Source organism: Tasmannia lanceolata, unplaced genomic scaffold (genome assembly GCF_043159265.1).
Source record: "Tasmannia lanceolata isolate RefF3 unplaced genomic scaffold, GAP_Taslan_0.1 ptg000026l, whole genome shotgun sequence".
Lineage (NCBI taxonomy): Eukaryota > Viridiplantae > Streptophyta > Magnoliopsida > Canellales > Winteraceae > Tasmannia > Tasmannia lanceolata.
In genome coordinates this window covers 7,324,582-7,341,324 of record NW_027518703.1, presented here as the reverse complement: position 1 = coordinate 7,341,324, position 16,743 = coordinate 7,324,582, and the positions used below count along the sequence as shown (strand labels likewise).

The 16,743-nt window shown below is 37.0% G+C and overlaps 1 protein-coding gene across 6 annotated transcripts; it reads right to left on the bottom strand.

Moving 5' to 3' along the window:
* Positions 1-646: 646 nt before the first annotated feature.
* LOC143858673 (E3 ubiquitin-protein ligase At1g63170-like) lies at positions 647-12,598 on the bottom strand. 6 transcript variants are annotated; one of them, XM_077369380.1, is made up of 6 exons: positions 12,283-12,598; positions 11,325-11,476; positions 10,319-11,101; positions 4,855-4,980; positions 4,482-4,776; positions 647-1,565 (listed from the first exon to the last, which is right to left on the bottom strand). In XM_077369380.1, exons 3-6 carry the CDS (start codon positions 10,999-11,001, stop codon positions 1,320-1,322), a joined length of 1,350 nt encoding a protein of 449 aa, XP_077225495.1. In that variant the 5' UTR covers positions 11,002-11,101; positions 11,325-11,476; positions 12,283-12,598; the 3' UTR covers positions 647-1,319. The 6 variants fall into 6 exon arrangements, with proteins under 6 accessions (XP_077225495.1, XP_077225496.1, XP_077225492.1 ...); XM_077369381.1 differs by having other exon boundaries at positions 10,319-11,082; XM_077369377.1 differs by having other exon boundaries at positions 10,319-11,216; positions 11,325-11,484; positions 12,283-12,597.
* Between the last annotated feature and the right edge of the window lie 4,145 nt (positions 12,599-16,743).

Here is a 16,743-nt window from a genome sequence, read left to right as displayed (position 1 = left end):
ACACAAGCCATGAATTCCCATTACTATCTTACCTTCTTGCGAAGCGTGAGCTTATCTTGTTCTTGGTTTCAATTGATTGGCGAGTGTTCGGTTGTTTAAATGTTAATGCACTATATTTTGGTCATAGCTGCTGGGTAGTCTGGTGTTATATTAATCAATTCAGCAATCTAACATAGCTATGATGAAAAATGAGAAATTACCTCCGATAGTAGTATACGTAAGCCGGATCTGTATGCAAAATCCAAACAAAAATTGCTGGAAATTAAAAGAAATTCAAACAGTGGAGCCGCATTACTGGTTTAACACTACCCTTAAGATGGATCATCACCTCACCAACATTCATTCGTATGCATTCGTCACTGATGGTGTGCACACAACGGCGAACAAAATCGATGATGAACAATTTGGCCACTTGAAAAGCTATTGCAAAGGCTTTGAAAATGTTAAAAAAAAAAAGCATAGTGAAGAACTTGTAAAATACAAAGTCTACAAAGAACAAGAGAATGTGGATTGCTTTTACACTTTCTTTTTTATTCCGAGATAAATATCTCTCAGATACAAGGTTCTCTCCCCACCCCAAAGTCCCTCCCATAATGAAATAGTTTGCCAAAAAATAAATCATAAAGTATATTAAATACATTAATAGTTAAAGAGAAACGTGTAACAATTGAAATGAATGAGCATGAAACGTATATAAATTTTAAAATTTGACTCAGAAGTCAAATTTTAAGACAAAACATCAGATTTTTATAAATTTCAACAATAAGAAGAGCCATGCTACCCTCTAAAAGTTCATTGAATACACGAAAAAATGCAGTTATGCTTCCCAAAATACTGCAGTAAAAAAGGGTCCTGCGTCTTTTAACTTTTACGTTCATCATATATCTCTTCACAAGCGAAAACAGAGCATAATAGATTTTGATTGCACCAGAAAGTGTTTCTTACGCAATAAGCTTAGGGATTAAGTTTAAATGCACCCAGAAGGATGATCAAGGCTGGTACCTGTCTAATGGATCCAGTCAAAGAACCCAAATCGTTGCGAGTAAGACGAAGGACGAACTGGTCAAAACCGGAATGTTTCACTGGTCCAATTATTTTCTATTCTTCTCTTTTTCCTAATTCAAATATTTTCAATTTTGGCTCCTGTTATATGTACAGCGGCTATTGAAACACGGCTTGGGTGCTTAAGAGAAAAACTTCTCAACGCAACCAATGCAACCAAATGGGCCACATCAGAATCCGGTTATCTGTGAGAATCCATACACATTACGGTGGGCTAGCAACACCAAGTCAATATACTATGGGATAGAATTTCCTGATTATAAGATGGCGCTCCCATATCCATCTCCGGCAACGCCATTCCCCGCCCTCCTCTCACCTTGACGACGGCCAGAATTTAACCCAGATGACAAACCTGAAGTCTCTCCTATGTCGGACTTGCAGAGGGGGCACAAAGCGTTTATCTTGAGCCATTTGTCCACACATTCCATGTGGAAGAAATGGGTGCAGGGCAGCTCTCTGAGTTCCTCATTGTCTGCATATTTCGCCAAGCAAATGCAGCACACCTGTGGCACATAGAAATACAATCAATGGTAATATTCTATCTGCATTCAAGAATCTAACAATCTAGGAACATTGATCGACAAGCCAATTTTCAAAAGCCATGTAACTTGGGTGCAGAGACAAGTATCAACAATGGAACCGCACCCAAGGTGTAAGGCTGGCTCCAAAAAATTTGATATCTAGACACAACTGTATGCATGTAAAATATAACATATGAAGGAATCGTCCTGTGAAATCATTTGGACAGAACTTTTGGTATAAGCAATTCGAACAGGAGAATCTTATTGTTTCTCGTGTACATTCGAACAGGAGAATCTTGTTTTGATGGTTATGAAATCCAGGGACCATGAACTGCAGGCTAAAGATTATACACATGTAAGTTTAGGTAGTGCTAGAATAAGCACATATACATTAAAAACATCACACAAGCAAACAAATACAGACAACATTTTACATATAATTCATATGTAATTAAAAACATCACATTTTACATTAAAAACATCACATTTTACACATACAAACATAACTTTAGGTCGCGCATGTCTGATAATTAATACATACCACATTTTACATATAATTCATATGAGGAAAGTGTTTCTGCGCTGCAGCAACTCCCTGCACTGTAGCACGTTATAACGCCTCCCATTGGTCACTTTTGTGGGCCCGCAAAGTGGGACCCGCTGAACGAACCAATGGGGGCGTTATAAAAGCGCTACAGCGCAGAAACACTTTTCTCAATTCATATATATATATATATATATATATATATATATATATATATATATATATAGAGAGAGAGAGAGAGAGAGAGAGAGAGAGATCAAATTTCACATACAATTCATATAAATGTAATTGATCAAATTTCACATACAATTCATATAAATGAAATTATGTAACACACACTGATATTGTATATCACAATATCACTAATACACTTACGGTTTTAGTTTCACCATACATTTCGGTGTCAGTATTTTGGTGGGGATGGAAACAAGAACATTTCAGTCGTTTCGTGTCAGTTTTGGTGGAAATTTAAAAATATGTATAGATATACTATGATATTTAGGGAAATGATCATCACACTCGTTTTATAGTGGCACCCATTTCCCTATACTTTAAAAATTGGATATCAAATGCTATCAGGATCCCCGAAAGCTATGAACAACTGATTAAAAAAAAAGTTATTAATAAAGTGAGGAGTGTCAGTACCAAAACAAGAGTGCCAATATCATCTCCCCCTCTTTAATAAATACAAGAAAATTATGCAATAATAGGTCTTCCCTTTATTTGGAGTGATTGACATGATATAACTAAGGTTCAAAATTTGAAGGCTAATGATTGGGACATTTCCAGGATTAATGATATAAGTAGGAAGAAAGTTTGCCGTCTAAACTGTGGTAGCATCTTTGAAATAAATGGAATAACTACTTAATGAAATTTCAAGTCCAATCGCGTGGGCTTTACTTCAATAAGTGTTATAAAATACTATTTGCAACAAAACAAGTGGGGAATTTCATGAATAAGCGGTGCGATCAAGGGTGCAAGATTCCAATATAGTGTGTATGTGGTATAATTCTACAAATACACAAATTGGGTTCGGAACATGAAAGATAATAGTTGGGGAAATTTCGTAGTATAAGATAGGTCGTAAATTTGGGAAAAAGTGCCATACATAATAAGGTTGCAAATTTGCAACCTAATGATGGGGCATTTCCTAAACGATATAAATAACAGGTATCAGGATTTTAGGAGGTAAAAGTTTAAAGACTAAAATAGGGTTGCAAATGTGGAATCTAACGGGCGCGAAATTTAGGCATTGTAGGGTACAAATATAATCAACTAAACATTTGCTAGAAATGTAAAAGACTAAAAATAGGGTTGCAAATCTGGAATCTATTGGGCGGGCAATTCAGGTACTGTAGGGTACAAATATAATTAACTAAACACTTACTAGTAGCGTCAGAAATAAACTAAAAACGACTATTCTTGGTAGATAGGTTAGAATAAGATGCCATCTCAGAAAAATGTGAGAAACCTATTGCTGCAAACAATAAACGATGTCAAACAACTATTCTTGGTACACAGGTTAGAATAAGATGACCTCTCAGAAAAATGTGAGAAAACTATTCCTAAAAACAATAAACAACGTCAAATGCATGATCAGTGCAAGGCCATGTTACATGGATTCTTCTAAATGGGCGAAGAATCTGTGTTGAACACGTCTCCGATTCCAGGATTCTTTGAGACACTTCTAGATCTCCTTTATCAGTTTTTTTCTGAATACTACTACCCCAACTTTACAATTACCGCATATTTTGAGTTTCACCCATCCTGATAGTAAGTTTCTTAAACAAAAATAAAATATTATATCTACTTAACGTATTAAAATTTTCAGTACATTACTTGTTATAACCATGCCGACCCCAACTAGTTTGGGACAAAGGTTTAGTTGAGTTGAGTTGAGTTGTACTTGTTATAACCTTTTATTATTAAGTAACAAAATAAAATTTGAGAATTGATTAAAATATTTTGGTGAATCCATGAATCGTCCTTTTTGAAGCTTGCCGAATTCGACACTCAATACCCGTGTCGGATTTCGACACTCATATCCGTACTGATGCAACATAGGTGCAAGGATAAGCATGCAAGAACCTGATTTATGCAATTGAATACAGTGTGATGTAGGCTACAATAAATAAAATGAAATTACTTGATCGAAAGTATGCTCCAAAAAACACAAAAAGTTAAATGAGTTTCAGGTATGTGAGGCTTGAATTCAAAAGAAGCTGGGTCTACTCGCAATGGGCAAATAAGCTAGAATTTTCTCTAACAAATCATTGGGCAGGACAAAATTAAAGCCATTCACTAAAATTTTATAAGAAATATAGAGGCAGATCAAAGGTTTACAGAAAACTTACAGCATCTTCTGCTGAAATTGTCCGCTCCTTGTCAGTACCGGCTGCCAAGACCCCAACTTCACTGGTACCTTCCAAGTTGATTTCACTTTCTTCTCTATTTCTTCTTCTCTTCAACTTGAACTTGTAGGTTGGCAGAGCACTAATTGATTCAGGGTTAGCTCCTCGGGTCTGAACCAGATCGTCGCGAAAGCCCAAAATAGAAATAATACAAGGCAGGCAGCAGCAGATTGCTGCACATAGAATAAAGGGCATGGCATAGCCAATACAGCTGAACGTAAGGAATGCTATACATAACCTGCAAGTGCACACAAGAAGTTTATGGTAACAAAAGATTGGATCCAAAGTGTGGATATTAAAATACGACCATCGGTACCTGTACAAGTTTGGAGCCTCTGAAGATGAGGAATGCCCGCCAAAAATCCACACGTTGCCAACCACAAACCATACCGCAAAGAAGCAATCCAATGCCATTTTGAAGTGGTCTACCAGGGCATTGAGCCTGTTGAGCAAACAGTGTCCCATTCTTTTAATATTTGTTCCAAACCAACATAGATTTAAATCAAAGCAGATGAGATCAAAGTCAAATAACTTTTTTTTAATGATAATGATTTATTAAAAAAAATGGGGACAGAACAAAAAAAATGAGAAAAATACAGATAAGAGTATCAGGGAGGGAGAAAGTAAAAAAAGCTCAATGTCCAATATCTTTCAAGTCCCACATAAACATTAGAGAGCATAAGTCACAAATAGATACATCTATAAATTCTACCAAACGAAAAAGCCCAAGTAATGCTCTGGTGACTTTCATTTTGAGGATATTTCATTTCATCTGCTCCATCATAAGGGTTTGCTGTCCTATAACCACAGTAAAGATTAGAACATAAGAAGATGGTCCCATGAGCAACTGGCATTACTCTGTTGCCAACAGGTTATGACCAGTCACCAACATCATGCAATAATTTTTTTTTGAAAGGTAAACAGACAGTCATCCAAACTATCCAATCATACAGCCTGCAAATGGACAGTGACATTTGTTGCCAAAATTATCCGTTCACGGGCTTGGATCAGAGGATCATTTCAACATTTCACCCACATTGCAGGGCAAAGAATATGTGCAAACGTCACAGGTTTATATACTGCTTTTGTAATACAGTTTTCTTCATCTTTTAATGGTCCCACAAATGAGATTTATGGCCCACCACCTATAGTGACAAGACCCATGGTTTAAGAACTAAACCCCAGCCAAAACTCGATTAGGATCTGAGCCCAATTCAAACTAACCTGGTCAATCTCGACATAGTTTCCATGTTTTCACTTAAAATAGATAATAATAAATAGGTAAAAACTAGTACAATACAAATAAATTGTAAAACACAACTTGCAGTATGTTAGCAAAAACATGCATAAATGTTTTTTTGTTTAATGGTAGAACATGCATAAATGTTAATTGAACGTAAAACAATCCAAATATTTTAGGGGGAATGATTTTCTGAAATTTGTGAGCTATTCTCATTTACAGTTATCTCAGTCATTACCTTTAGCTCTTCTCTCCCTTGTCATTTGTGAACAACTTTAAAATCGTTTTTCACTTTTTTGAATGGAATATAAGATCTTATTCAGAAAACCAATAAAATACAAGGCCAACGACTAAGATGGTCATGGCTTAAGTCATAGCTTAACTTAGAAGGTACAAGAAGCAAGAAAAAGTGGAAGATTGCAACCCGACTCTTTCCACAGGATGAAATACAAGAAGCAAAAAATAGGACTAGATAGTAAAAATACAAAACTAGCCATTAGAGGAACATTGCTGGATATTTTCCAAAATTTTGGAGATCCAGCCGGAAGATTACGTTCCACGCTGTTACGGATGAAACAAACTGAAATAAGGTGAAACAAACCAAAACAGACCGCAATTCTGGCCGAAATGTTCCACGCTAATTCATTGTACCATTCTGATCATTTGGACAGAATGTTTAGTCCTTTCCGGTCAAAACGGAATGGGATTGATAACTAAGACTATATCTGAACATTCATTCTAGATCTTTTAATGGAAGAGTGATCATGTTACGTGCCTAATTGGCCATAACAGAAATAAACAAAACAGAAAGATTGAAAAGAGAAGGGGATGGTTGATTCAAGGCAACCGGACCTCCTAGAGGTTCAATTCGAGAGGACCCATAACTCTCCTAGAAAAAAAGTTTCTGCTTTTGATGTAATTTTCTCCTCTCTCATTTCATTGAAATAAAGAACTTCAATACAAGAATAAAAGTAGTGTCACATCCCTACCCACTAACCCTATTACATAACACATTGGCAATAACTACCACCCATGACACTAAAACACATACTCACAAACCTAAATGCAAATCCCTACAATAACTACCTTGCAACTTCCTCTTATACATCATAAAATATATGTATCATTCCTTCCCCCTTACAACGACCTTGTCCTTTACAACGACCTTGTCCTCAAGGTCGAATTATTAAATAAAATGCATTAATCCGTCGGGATCCCAAATCGTAATGGACATGATTTGCTTGAGTTAACATTGGCCTTCCATCTTCTAAAATAACGGTCGAGATCTTTGGAACTCCACTTTTAAAATCTGTTGTGAACAAAGGTGGAAGAAAATACGATTTTTTATCGCAGCGCATCGAATCAATGGGATGATCGAATGGGTCGACGAAATGAAGATGATCCTTGACATGGTGTTCAACCAAATCATCTTCGTTAGCATCAATGCTTGCATTTTTCTCCACCACAAGATCAACCTTCTCAAGATTCAACTTCCCTTCGTCTTTGCGAATTTCTTCGACCACTACGCTGATTTTGTTCAAGCCTTCTACAAATTGCCGTTGTCCTTCAATCATTTTCAAGACAAGTGTTTTAATCTCATGCAGATCTTCACGTATGGATTCCCAAAACTCTGAAGACATAGCCATGGCGCAGGATCGACGGCTATGATACCACTTGCTGCGTGCCTAATTGGCCGTAACAGAAATAAACAAAACAAAAAGAATGAAAAGAAAAGGGGATGGTTGATTCGCAAGAGGACCTCTTAGAGGGTTCAATTCGAGAGGAACCATAACTCTCCTAGAAACAAAGTTTCTGTTTTTTATGTAATTTTCTCCTCTCTCATTTCATTGAAATAAAGAACTTAGATACAAGAATAAAAGTAGTGTCACATCCCTACCCACTAACCCTATTACATAAGACATTGGCAATAACTACCACCCATGACTCTAAAACACATACCCACAAACCTAAATGCAAATCCGTACAATAACTACCTTGCAACTTCCTCTTATACACCATAACATATGCGTATCAGATCACATGTTAACAAGTAGAAAGTTGTGAACCTTGCCATTGTTGATTAGTTTCTTGCATTCCATGTGATTTTTATCGAGTTACAATGCCCATACAAGATTATCAGTACAATTTCTTCAGGACCACATGATTCTCTCGTTACATTTCTTCAGGGTCACAATATCCTACAACGTGATAAAAATTAGCTTACACAGAGACTCTTTTCAAATTGTTCTCACCTATATCATCTTCATAAAAGCTACTAGTATGTCACATTTACCATATAACTTGGAATCCAACTTCTCATATTCCATTGATGATAATATTCAACTAGTTATTTTTCATTATTGATTGTGTTTGATGAATCCCCAACTAGTTTGGGACAAAGGCTTTGTTGAGTTGAGTTGAGTTGAGTATTGTGTTTGATGAATCAACTAACGATAGAAAGTCTGTCAGAGAGTAAATAAAAAGTAATTACATCATTGCATTGATGTTCGTCCAACCATAAAATATACAAGTTCACTAACTCTTAGATATTAGTATTTCCAATATTACCACATCAAAGTTCAAGAAGGGATCTTAACTCTTATAAATCCTATGGAGTGATACCCAATGCATTCACAATGCTACTGCATCAAGACTTTAAAGGCTATTGATGCCATTAAATAGGATGACATTGAGATACTAAGTGTTCACAATGGATTGCAATTTAATTTTAGTTATATAACTTTCAGTGATGATAAAGTGCACAGTCATATAAAGGACCATACACATTAGAGTCATATGAAGTTAGGTGCATGCTCGTAGACTATCAAACACACTACTACATCGCCCCCGGAGAGTGATCAACTACCAAGATGAAATAGCTATCATAAAAAAGCATGGATTGAATGTCTCTAGCTTTAAAAAACCGTCTTTTTCGCCTAAAATTAGCTATAATAGCACGATAGAAGACCTAAACTAGCTAAGCTAAGTACGTACGCAATAGCACGGGAAGAGCCCCTACCCTATAGTTTGAAACTAGCTCTGAATCAAAGAAGCTAGCATGTCTTCAAATATAGTTTCCCCATCTTACCCCAAGAGTTCATATATTTCTTCCTTTGTTAGAGACATCGGTTCATCTCGTAAAAACGACCTTAACTTTGCTAAATGAAATTTAAAGTTTTTATTCCACTGCTAAATTCCCTAGACTATAATACTCACCCTATTAGAATATCCAATCAATACTATTGTTATATCCTAACACCACTTTGCTTCCTTAGATATCCCTTTAATTTTGTATCCGCCTTTGACTTGTGGAACAGACAGGGGAGGTATTCACCAGTTCAGAACAGAGACCTTTGATTGTGCAGGAGTGGGAGCCGCCGGCTCCTGGATTCATGAAGCTCAATTTCGACGGATCTAGTCTTGGAAATCTGGGTCCGGTTGGCATAGGGGGAGTCCTTAGAGATGAGGGCGGTTCAGTGACGTCGGCCTTTGTAGGCCCCATTTGAGTGGAGGACTCAAGCGAGGCAGAGGTCGTGCAGTCCATCAAGGCATCAAGTTGTTAAGGGGAGAAGACTTAGATAGAATGATGGTAGATGGGGGGTTCCCTTAATGTAATTCGTTGGCTAAACGTATCTCATGTACTACCGATTTACTGTGGTGATTTGCAGAGCTATTTGAGGAGATTAAAGACATGGTAGGAAGCTCGAGCATTTCCTATCGTCACATTAGAAGATCCGCCAATGGGGTGGCAGATAGGCTTTTCAGGGAGGGGGTACACCTTGAGCCTTTTGAACAGTTCGATTTGATACAGCCTTGAGTCTTTTTGGTTCTTTAGAGTCCTGTAATTGTATCTTTTCCTCTTTCTTATTTTGTTGTTGTACTCGACAATCTCGGTCTTTTTCTTTGAATGAAACTTTAGCCATTCAAAAAAAAAAATCATTTATTTTCCTTGTACGTTTTCATTTTTATAAAAAAAAATCTTGTATGAGCAATTAAGTATATATTTTTTATCTCACCAAGTTCAATTGACTGATGGGTGTTGAACATCCAACCTAGTTCCATGGATATCCAACATTGGTTGGCTATATGCACCATAAATACAAATTCTACCTTTTGAGGTCAAATCCATTCTCCATAGGCAAGCCAAAACTTTACAATCCTTCCTGTTACAGGTTTTTCCAAGATCAATTACACCGCTACACCCATTAGAGAATCATAACCTCCCATATAATCACTAAAGAACTCGCTTCCTAGAAAGCAATATGTTAGCTTTGGTACCTAATTGTTACAAAATAACCCAAGCAGAAATCATATTGAATTAGTGATAGGAATTGAGTGAACTCCAGTTGATTAAGGATTAACAACAATGCAAAACAGCATTTCTCATTCATTTATGTTAGTTAAGATTACCACAATATGTGATAAGTGCAGGGCAAAATGAACAATAGAAACTACACTTAAAAAACTAAAGTGTAATATAAAACAAGAGACAAAAATGTGTATGAATATATCACATAATTACATTGCAAAAAAATAATACCTTGAACCTGAAATTCTCATTCCCGTAGTTTGTCCATTCCGTGAGGCTGTAACCGCGGTATGGCGGTCTTCAGCTTCTGAAGCCCGAGGAATCGAAATACTAATGTAATCGGAAGGAGGGTTGTTTTGAGAAGAACCCTGATGTGCATGGGTTGATTCTTGCTCAGTGCCCTGATTGTTGCGATGGAGATAACGCCAATAAAGGAGAGGGAGGGTAGCAACACAGCCCGCTGCATAACCCACGGCCCATTCAAATAACGGAGCTTGTGGATTCTCGTCTCTTGACAGTGACAAAACAACAATAGATGCAATTATTTGGCTCATGGTGACAACAAGCTCAATGGAAATCCATAACCCAGAATTTAATGGGCTTCTGTGACGAGAACGACGGCCATAACTATTGCGTCTCCTTATAAAAGTGGCATTTCTGGAACCAGATGTGGTGATAGAAGACGAAGAAGGTTGAGATATAGGAGCCTGTGTGCTACTTGAAGGTCCATCAACATGCGGTGATGCATTTGGTTCCGAAAGATGATCATCATGGGAGCCTGATGTAGAAGCCATATTGCTCCTCGTGATACCAAGAACATGTTTGTGGGCACACTGATTTTCGGGCTGATCCATTAGCAAAGGGTGTCTGTCGGTTTGGCCTTCACACGGTGGTTCCAGTGAGGCAGCGGCCATCAAAGTCTGGCGACAGAACTGAAATTTGAAGAAGCATAGAAAAGTAGTAAAGTTGCCACTTTTAAAGCTTCCAGACAGCTCCTGCAACACACTTTAGAATCTAAGTTGTATAAGCTTTGGTTCAAATTCCACTACATCAAAATCAATCCGGAGTTTGAGCATGCCACTTTAAGAGGAACCTCTTTGATAATTGTAATTCGTTGAGCAAACTGCCACTACATCAAAATCATTAACTTCTTTCTTTATTTTCTCTTTCTTTTGAGAAACAAAAAATGTAAAAGAAACTATACAAGAAGAGATGTTTAATTAGGCAGGAGAGTCACCTGGAGTTTTTGAAGGCACCACTTTCAAATGAAATTACTTGACAAATTTTACTCTATTCAAGAAATAATCTGCCACAACATCAGATAAGGAAATCGCAGTCGGCCCCTCTTCTTTTTTTTAGAATTTGAGATATATTAAGTCGGCCCAAAATCTACAAAACTAAAGAGACATAATTAGCAATGCGCCCCGAGATTAATAATCATTTCCATATTTATTTTCCCAAGTGTGTGATCATGTGAAGTTACATGAGGATTGATGCCTTAGGTGGACTGATTTACGAAATCACAGAAATACAGTTTAGGTCTATTTAGAATAAACTCAAAAATATATAAAATGAATTCAATACTGCCCTTGATTGTAACTAAAGACGGATACATAAAGTACCACGGATTGCAGTTTACTAAGTAGGAAGCAACCCGAGCATAATCAAAGCATAACAACAATGTGACATTTACTCGCAAAAGAATTACTCCATCATTCTCGCATATTCTTCCATTATAAAGTTCAGGCAGACAGGAAAAAAACCAAATCCATAAACCCTAATTCCAAGCACACTGTTATACTCTCACAAAAATATATTTCATTAAATTAACAGAGGACCTTTAAAAAAGACTCCTTCAACAAAACTCAATTGATGCCCATGAATTCGATCGATTTTCGCTTAAGAAAGAAACAAAAAGAATCAAAATCAGAAAGGGAAAAATAAAGTAAATGCTCAAATCACCTCATTTTCAATTAAAGAACAAAAAAGGAGAACAAAACATAGATTCCACAATCAAATCAGCGATAAAAGCGAAAATTACAGACATAAAAACCAAATTCATGCTTATAAACAAAACCCCTATTCCATTTCCAGCTCTCAATTCCAAACAACAGATCAATACAAAACCCTAATACAAGAACAAGAAAAACAAAGCTAAGAAAATTTTATTCATTGACGGGACTAACAAAACTCACAATAACAAAGCCATAAACCCATCGATTTAACTGATAACGTCTGCTCTATCAAAACTAAACCCTAAAATACGATTATTTAGCCAAAATTTAATGCCTATTCAAAGAGAAGCAAAACCCTAAATGAGAGGGGGTTATGCAGCTTTCTACTCCATAGAAAAATAAAGCAAAACCCTAGAAGAAGATTGAGAAATTGAAGGAAAATATACAGATTCCGAAGAGAAACAAAACCCTAGAATTAGAATTTCCATCCACTTTCTTTTTCTTAACCTTTTTTCGCTTTCTTTTCTTGGAAAATAGCTTCAGCTTTCGTTCTCCGTTACTTCACAGAGTCGATTTGGAATAATGTAAGAGACAGGACTTTGTAGGAAATTACTTATAACACCCTCAAAACTATATATTAGACACTTCTCCCCCTTCTTGAATGGAGACAGCGAATACACTGGACAATGGATCGTGTATAATGGCATTTTTGTCAACTTCAATGTAATAATTTTTCCAGTTTGGGGTTTGGGCCCGCCTTTGATGTATCTGGTCCGTCCATTTAATATCTACTATAGTGGGACTGTGGGAGGAAAAAGAAATTTCTTTTCTTTTTATCTGCGATTTACACGGTATCATTACTCTTTTACCATAAACCCCTCGATGAGAAATTATTAGAGGGTAAAATCTAATCTATATACGAAAAGTACCGACACACAGGGAATCTGTGTGACAATTACAGAAAAAAAACTACCAAGAAGAGGTAAAGACATATGATAATGACAAAAGAATTACTTTATATTACTCATGCAGACACTTGCAAAATATTGACGGATTCCAGGCACCTGAAGAGGAACAACAATTATTGAAGCCTCTATCGATTGGAGGGCTAGGATCAGCCTATATCGATTGGAGGGCTAGGATCAACCTATGGAAATGATTTTACGGGCACAACCGATTGATGTTGTGTTCCATCACGTGGACGGTTTGGATCAACCTATAACTCTCTATAGATCAGAGGGTTCGGATCAACCTATGAAAATTATTTTTGGGGCACAACCTATGTAGGCAGTGGCCCATCTAATGGACAGTTTGGATCATCCTATGGTACGGGCCATACCGTACATTTTAATAAAGTGAGGAGTGCGATCATCAAAATACGGTGAGTAGTGTCATTATAAAATATGGTAGTGAGGACATTAGCACTATATATAAGTTGAAACCATTGTTATTACTTGGATGTTCCCACACGGGTCGGGTTCAACCCGAATTTGAGTTGGGTCGGGTTAAGCTTTTTCGCAAATCAAGTTGGGTTGGGTTGGGAAAAATCAACCTAAATTGGAAATCGGGTCGGATTGGGCTGTCGGGCAACACCCGACCTGACCCGAAACCCGAATTTGGGTTCCATCTGAAGAAGTTATGTATATGTGTTTTTCTTTTTCAATATTAAAATAGTCTCCATAGTCCACAATGGACGGTTTGGATAATCCTATGGTGTGGGCCATACCGTACTTTAATAAAGTGAGGAGTGTGATCATCAAGATATAGTAGTGCAGATAACATTTCCCTTTGTTAATTGTTAGTCCCTGTTTGGTTTGGATTTTGAGAACCGGTTGTGAGTTAAAAACTGATTATTGGTGACTCACTATTGGTTCTCAAAATCCAAAACAACCTGGCTTGAGTTAAGGTGGTCAACAATTGGTACCATATCAAATCGGCTCAACCCTACCTAACCCGAATTTGAAATCAGGTTGGGTTGGGTTGAGACCCAAGTTGCACCCCTAACGATGACGAAAAAACTACTTTTCCTTATTCACTATGTGTGGGTCAAATTACGAAAAGTTTGATATTACGAATGCAGGACACGTATAAAAATATTGACGAATTCTGGGCACCTTAAGAGAAACAACAATTATGGAAACCTCTATAGATTAGAGGGCTAGGATCAGCCTATGGAAATTATTTTACGGGCACAACCTATTTATGTTGTGTTCCATCACATGGACGGTTTAAATCAACCTATAATGTTGTCTGTACAATTCTTTGTCGGCCCGTGCTTAGCACGAGATTTTTTGCTAGTGGCCTTATATGGTATGTCTAGTGCCCTGAAAATCACTCTAATCGGATAATTATAGCATAGAAAGTATTTTCTGGTCGTTAAATATGACCTGCACCACCATTTCATAGACCTTGATTTGGATATTGTATGACTGAAAAATCACACCAATAATGCAATCTTAACATCTGAATCGTGTATTTTTTACCATTGAATGTGAACCATTGGATGATCGGCATGATCTTTTTGGGCATAAGAGATCCAAAGCAAGGCCTATCAATTGAATGGTTCTGATCACTCAAAGGTAGGACCCCTATTCGATCAGGTCAAGCCCCATTAATGCAATCTTTCCCTAGATTGTCCAATTGGGCGTGATTTTTGGTTGGGGCATGAAAACCCAAGACAATGTCTATCACATGGATAATGGATTTTTAAGATCAATCAAAGGTGGGGCCCATTTTGTAGCGGTGGGCCTGCATCAAAGAACTTTAACGAGAAATGGAAAAAAATCAACATTATCTACATATCTCCCCTAATATTTGTGTTGAATTGAAAGAAAAAAATCAAATGGAAAATGACCACACAGAAAGTCACTTTTACCGTAAAAGATAATTTTTGGCACATGGTATTGGTCTCATTTTGAACAGATGCCACTCATGCGCATGGCTTCAAATTTCGGTTTAGGTATGGATTTCGGTCCTCACCGAAATTGAAATTTCATCCAAAATCCATTGAAATCAAATAAATTAATGTTCTATCTCGTACAAAATTTCGGCCACACAAGGTTAGATAGAATTAAAAATGAATACATTCGTAAAAAGGTGGGAGTGGCTCCAATCGAGGAGAAGATGAGAGAGCACTGCTTAAGATGGTTTGGACATATCCAACGTAGGCCTTTGGATGCTCGGTGAGAAGAGGTGACTCGTGCCAAATTGAGGGAGTAAAAAGAGGTAGGGGTGGACCGAAAATAACATGGGTAGAAACAGTGAGGAAAGACTTGATAGCTAGGAACATAATAGAGAACATAACCTTGGATTTGATAGAATGGAAGAAAATGATCCACGTAGAAGAACCCAACTAGAACCAGGATTAGAGCCGGGTAGATCCCTTTTACCTTCTCCATGATTTTTTTTCTTCTAAAGGATTTATTTAGCCGACCCCAACTAGCATGGGACAAAGGCTTTGTTGAGTTGAGTTGAATTGTATAAAATTTCGGCTAAAATTTAGGGAAAATATTAAATAATGAATAAAATCCATATTTTTTTTGGTTAAGTTCCTTAAACTTTGACCGAAATTTCAACATATTGGTCGAAATAATGTGAGGGCCCGTTTGGATACCACGTATATTGTATTTGGATTTGAAATTGAGTTTTGAATACAAAATGAATAGATAAGGTAGCTCATGTTGAGGGAGAGAGAGAGAGAGAGAGAGGGAAGGGGGTACTTCCTATTGGAGGGGAGAGGTTGAGGAGCAAAGAGGGTGAAGGAAACTGCTAGATCTGTGGATTTCCAATTTCTTATTTGCACACCTTATTTGGAAATCTAATTTTTTTCACTTTCAGTTGCTGAATTGGAACTCCAAGAATTTGATCCGGATCCAAATTACAATGCAAAAGGGGCTGCAAATGTGAGAAATCCAAATCAAATTCTTTTCTGCATCGAAACGGGCCCTAAGGTTTCAGGTATTACCGATTTCGATTTCGGTTTGACCGAAATCCAAAATTTTGGAAAAATTTGAAATTTCGGATTTTGGTCGAAATTTAAAACCATGCTCATGCATAAGAAAGGAAGGCAAAAATCAATGGTTTAACTTTTCTTGGCGGAACTCGGAGGCCATGTTTGGTGACCATGAATTTTTTTTTTCATGGAATATGAGAGGTAAGGACAGTGGGAGAGGGAGAGAAATGAGAGAGCACGAATGAGGAGATGGTGAAAAGTGGCTGAAAAAATAAGGCAAAATAAAACTCTATTTTGAATGGAGTTTCTGTTTCCCTATTTTTCAGCCGCTACTAGCCCTCTCCTCTCTCTCTCTCTCTCCACTTAATAAACCAATATTTCATAAAAAAAAAAACTTTCATGGCTGCCAAACATGGCTTTTAGCATAGATAAAGGAAGAAGTGGTGCCAATAATTGTCTTTTTCGAAGCAGCATAACAATGACTTTCTTTTCAGCATTTTTTTATGCCAGTTTCCATGTGGTGTATTCAATTATAAAAATAATCAGTCATATGTCACAATCTTATAGCGAATTAAAAATGGTCCAGTTTTTGTGCCCCAATCTTGAGGTCATATGTTGAACGCCGGCCTACATGCACAAATGAAGAAATAAACTCGGGAAAATGACCAAATAGAAGGGGTTTCTACTGACTATGACATGTGAAGAGGGGTGTTTTCTAAATCACCAATCAATAGTGCATATGACTAAAA

What these genes read in the sequence shown, in the direction of transcription:
- LOC143858673 (XM_077369380.1), bottom strand. Translation starts at nt 11,001, where the DNA reads ATGGCCGCTGCCTCACTGGAACCACCGTGTGAAGGCCAAACCGACAGA. An exon ending in ATGAGAATTTCAGGTTCAAG is followed by an intron (nt 4,981 to 10,318) that starts GTATTATTTTTT and finishes TTTGCTCAACAG; the next exon opens with GCTCAATGCCCTGGTAGACC. An exon ending in GAGGCTCCAAACTTGTACAG is followed by an intron (nt 4,777 to 4,854) that starts GTACCGATGGTC and finishes GTGCACTTGCAG; the next exon opens with GTTATGTATAGCATTCCTTA.